The sequence below is a fragment of the Mesocricetus auratus genome, unplaced genomic scaffold (assembly GCF_017639785.1).
Source record: "Mesocricetus auratus isolate SY011 unplaced genomic scaffold, BCM_Maur_2.0 Super-Scaffold_100006, whole genome shotgun sequence".
In the NCBI taxonomy this organism is placed as follows: Eukaryota; Metazoa; Chordata; class Mammalia; order Rodentia; family Cricetidae; genus Mesocricetus; species Mesocricetus auratus.
In genome coordinates, this window is record NW_024429190.1 from 16,893,248 (window position 1) to 16,898,376 (window position 5,129).

The 5,129-nt window shown below is 47.1% G+C and overlaps 1 protein-coding gene across 1 annotated transcript; it reads right to left on the minus strand.

Moving 5' to 3' along the window:
* Nucleotides 1-521: 521 nt before the first annotated feature.
* On the minus strand, nt 522-2,423 carry Mrfap1 (Morf4 family associated protein 1). The gene is made up of 2 exons (XM_005068842.4): nt 1,865-2,423; nt 522-1,614 (listed from the first exon to the last, which is right to left on the minus strand). Exon 1 carries the CDS (start codon nt 2,250-2,252, stop codon nt 1,875-1,877), a length of 378 nt encoding a protein of 125 aa, XP_005068899.1. The 5' UTR covers nt 2,253-2,423; the 3' UTR covers nt 522-1,614; nt 1,865-1,874.
* Nucleotides 2,424-5,129: the final 2,706 nt, after the last annotated feature.

Here is a 5,129-nt window from a genome sequence, read left to right on the forward strand (position 1 = left end):
AGTACTAAGAAGGAACTATACAGGTGAAGTTCTTCAGAGATTAACACCCCCAGAAAGGAACACATTGGGCAGTTACAAGTTGGGCTGGGCTGCAGTTCACTCAGCAGACAAGGAATTCTGAGATGTTTGGCAAGTCTTTACAAGGCAGGGGCCTATAGGCTTGAGTTACCCACGAAAGAGGGTTATGGGCCAAGGCTAGTTTGGTAGGAGTACTTCGCAAAGAGGGTCAATCCCAGCAGCTGGGGGCCCAGCCCTTTTCTGAAGGGCGCTGATGCATTCTTGCAGCTGTCATCTGGACATGCAACAGTACGTCAACACTAGTCTCCTCTACAGTGCAGAACAGGAGGCAGAACGAGGCTGTGGACTTACGGCTCCTTCTTATGGGAACCAAGCGTCTCCTGTTCTCACTCAGGCCCCACAGAAGCCAGAGTGGAAACTCCCTTCTGTCTGCCTACCCAGAGCTCCCAACACTGCAGGATTGATGTTCATTCCAACTAAGCACAGAACACTGAAGACTTCACTTAGTGTTTCTTAATAATTTTCTGAGTTTATTATCTTTTCAAGCAAACGAATACTTTTATTAACATGTAAGATTTTGTTTTTCAAACACGGTAGGGGTTTTGTCCTCAAATGCTTCTCAGGTCTGCTACTCAATACACTTAATAGCTTGACTACATATGAACCTTGAAGACGCCTCTTCCTCGAAGTTTAGGGTCCATTGCAGGCAGTTCCAAGTTTTCCTTCCCAGTCCACAAAGGGCACTGCAAGTATCTTTCATTTTATGCCCAGGATCTCCTCAAATACATGGGGATAAAATCCCAACTTGTACAGAATAACAAGACTTCATCTCCCATTCTGGATTCCATTTCATTTAGAAATGAGTTAGGCTGTCCAAACAAACTTACCAGACAGGTTACAATAGAGAGTGGAGCACATAAAATTTAAATTTTGCACAAAATACATCTCTCCTCCTTTGGTCTCACACAGAAATTAAAGCCCCCCCCCCCCCATAGAAACAACACTATCCTCTGACCCTTCTCCCAGGTGATCAGGGTTAGCCATGTAAGGTCCATCCACAGTCCCAGATGAAGTCTGGTCCCTTCTTCTGCCGTTGCTGCATGGAGTGGTCTTCTAGAACGAATGCAGCTCCTCCAGAACTTCCAGAGCCAGTGAGCTCTAACCCGAGTCTCAAGTGTCACAAGGACCCAAAGTTCCAGGGAGCTATTAGGTCACCCAAGAAAGAGCAAAGCACCTCAAAACGCATAAACAACAACCAAAGGCCAGGAACGAACGTCATTCGACTGCCACAAGGGCTTACAATCTAGGCCCTAATTCCCGTATGTGAGCGCATTTTCCAAATCAAAGTTATTTCCCCCAAACAAACCAACAAACAAAAAAAGGAACCACTGGATAATCAAAAACTCATATCGAGGTCGTCAACCGCAGACCGTAGCAGAAACGTAGTGTCAGTGAGAACAGAGTGAAGACAGAGGAGGGGGGGTTGAAAAAAAAGAAAAGAAAAAAGGGAAAACAAAAGGTTCTCTGGTTTCAGCTTCTCTAGGGTGTCATGTCAGCCAATCGTCATCACTCGACCAGACTCCATTGGCTGGAAACCTAAAGCACGGGCGGGAGAGATTCATCACCGAGATGTTAATCCCGCCGGACCGCACAGCAAACACCGGGCCTCTCCTGGAGGCTGCCTCACTCGGAGGCCCACGCCTTCCAGCACAATCTGGAATCTTCCACGGCCTCCCCACCGACAATTTGCTACAGCCCTCACCCAGAGGGGCCTAGTTCACTCCCGGGGCGACATGCCAGCCTCCTCCCCACGGTCGCCCACGCCCTGCCAGGCCCCCTGCCTTACCGCGGCCCGCTCACGACGACTCGCTCTTCTCTATCCGCCGCACCAGCTGCACCAGCATCTCAGCCATCTTCGCCATCTCCTGCGCCTTCTCCTCGGCCTTCTCCGCCCTGGGGCCGCGGGGCTCGGCGCCGCCCGCGCCCTGCAGGTGGTTGAGCGCGCTCTCCTCAGAGGCCTCCACTTGCGTCTTGATCTGGATCAGCATATTGTCCATCTCCCACAGCTTGCCCCGGTTGCGCACGGGCGCGCGCCCGCGCTCGCGCGTCAGCGACGCGATGTCCTCGCGCATCTCGTGGATGACGGGCAGCAGAAACTGCTCGAAGTCCTCCTCGGGCTCCAGCACCTCCACCTCCTCGGGCTCCGCCAGCTCCACCGCGTCCAGGGGCCGCATCTCTGCCGCTATGCTCGTCTGCGGGACACTCAGTGACCGAGCTCCGGCCGAGTCCTCAAAACTTCCGCCGCTGCTCAACTTTCCGCCTAGGTGAAGCCACGGAGAGCGGCGACTGCCGAGCTGACGAGCGGCGAACAAAATGGAGTTCTAACCGTCAACCAGAGCTCTGCGCCTTGCGACCCCTTTCACGACACCGCCGCGCCCCTCTTTACGGTCGCGCGGCGAGGTGCGGGCGCGCGCACGTCCATGAAGGGGCGGGGCTAGCGCCTTCGCGGCCACGCGCGTACATCAGCTCTCTGTGGATTCTGGATGTTGCCAGGATCACACTTTACTGTATCTTATTCTTATTTTATTATTATTTTTTGGGGGGGGGACAGGATCTCACGCTGTAGCCAAAGCTGTCCTGGAACTCAATTATGTGGCTAAAACTAGTCTTGAACTCCTCTTGCCTCAAATTCCCGGGTGGAAGAAAGTAAGAAAGAAAAGAAAAAGAAAAAGCTGGACGTGGTGGTTCTCATCTTTAATCCCAGCTCTCAGGGACAGAGGAAAGTGGATCTCTGGGTTCGAGGCCAGCCTGATCTACATAGTGAGTTCCAATATAGTTACATAGTTATATATTTACATAGTGAGACCCTGTCTCAAAGCAAGGCAAAACAAAACAAAAAAAGCCAACCAACAAACCTCCAACAATAAAAACAGAACAAAACAAAACCAACCAAGCAAACTAGCTTTTCTAATCTGTACAGAGGGTAGCCATCCTGCTCATAGCCCCTCCTCTTCAGCCAGGCACTTGTGCTGGGTGTGTTTTTAACCAGACAGAGCTTCTGGCTCTCTAAAGTGAAACTTCTGTCTCCTGGATCCTGAGGCCCCAGCTGACCAAAGTTCAGTTGGTGTGAAAAGGACAGAACTTGGCTCACGTAGCTTAAGTTTGTGTTAACAGTCACTCAATACAGAACTTTAAGGAACGATGCAGAATTCTTAATCTACTGATCAGACAGTATTTTCTGGAGTCTGAACTGTATTTGGATGGTTTCCCAGTCAAGAGTCATGAAACCACTTTGTAAATACCAACCATAGGCATATATAAAGTGCATGTTTTTGGTAACTCATGTGTTTTTTTGTTTTTTCAAGACAGGTTTCTCTATGTGATAGCCTTTGCTGTCCTGGAACTCACTTTGTAGATCAGGCTGACCTCAAACTCACAGAGATCCTCCTGTCTCTTTCTCTAGGGTGCTGGGATTAAAGGTGTGCATCACCACTGTCTTGCTTAAAGTGCAGGTTTTTATTTAGTTTCTTAGATTCTTTACACTCAGTGGCTTTTATTTAAAAAAAATACATCCCTTGGTTTTCTTGACATCAGAGGATGCAAAAAAAAAAAAAAAAGCAAATGGCTTAAAGCACAATGAATACTGTTCTCATGGCACTAGGATAGTTAGATTGCAAATCCCTGACATGGGGAAAATCTGGTAAGCATGGACCTGGGAAATCCTTTTTGGGGAGAATGGAGGGAGGGATGTGATCTCTATTCTATTGTACAACCCAGCAAATGAGTTGAGCCCATATATCCCCACAAAACCCAGTGCAAGGATTACACACATTAGTGATTTGCTCCCAGTTGCCAATAATGCATCAGTGTCACATTAAGGAAAGAACTAGAAGTCCTTCCCTGTGGAGAATTGTCTGCTCACACTTCCTGTGTTTTCTGTCGTCTGTCTGTCTGTTGCATGAGTCTGAATCTGTGCCTGCCTGAAGGATGCCTTGTGAATCGGTTTGTCCCTGTGACCATTCCTGTCTACTTGTGTCTCTGTGTGGTGTGAGCTGTCTCTTCTGTCTGTGTGTGGTGTATCTGTCCTTAACAAAGGGTTTTGCTCTATCGTTACTGAATGACATTGAAAGCATCATGTGGGGAAGGAATGGGACACTTTACAGAAATCTTTAACAGAGTTGTATAAGGGATTAAGTCACTAACTCCAAATGACCCAACAAACAAGCATCATTATCAACCAATAGCCATAAATGGTTGTTTTCAACCATTACAGTAGATTTTAGGAAGTTATTTTCAATTTTTTTTTTGGTTTTTACGAGACAGGGTTTCTCTGTATTGTTTTGGAGGCTATCGGTCCAGCCTGGCCTCGAACTCACAGAGATCCGCCTGCCTCTGCCTCCCAAGTGCTGGGATTAAAGGCGTGCGCCACCACCGCCCGGCCTATTTTCAATTTTTATATTTTCTACTTTTCTGGGTCAAGGGCATGGAAGAGTATATAATTTATAGAGATGCATTAGCTTAGGTTGTAAAAGTCGATTACATAGGGCATTCAAGGCAAGTAAGATTGGTTTTTCATTGTTCTCTTAAAGGTGAGTTAAACCAACAGTTTGAGTACATAGTAGTCATAGTGACCTCAGGTGTATTATTAACTTTGGTTGTTTAGCAAAAGTTCCAGTCTCTTAGAATGTAAGATATTTTTTTTATAACATTGCACTGCTACAATCCTGCAATAATGTTTACTACCCCTTTATTTGTTACTGTGCAAAGTCAGAAGCAAACAGCTTTAGTAGATGAATGAACAATGGAATGTCATTCGGCACTAAAAGGAATAAGCAACCAAACAATGAAAAGATACACCAAGTCTTAAGTGTTACTAAATGGATGAGGTCCACCTGCAAGTCTACCTCATGGTTCTAACTACTTGGGCTTCCAGAAAGGGCAGGCAGGGATACAGAAAGATGAAAGGTTGGTTCAGAATAGTGGAACAAGCAGATAGAGCATGGAAGTTTTTTAGGACTCAGAGACACAGTAATGATGCACATATGCCATCATACATTAGTCTGAATCCACACAGTTTCCAGGTGAGAACCATAACAGAAGCTGCTTTGCTG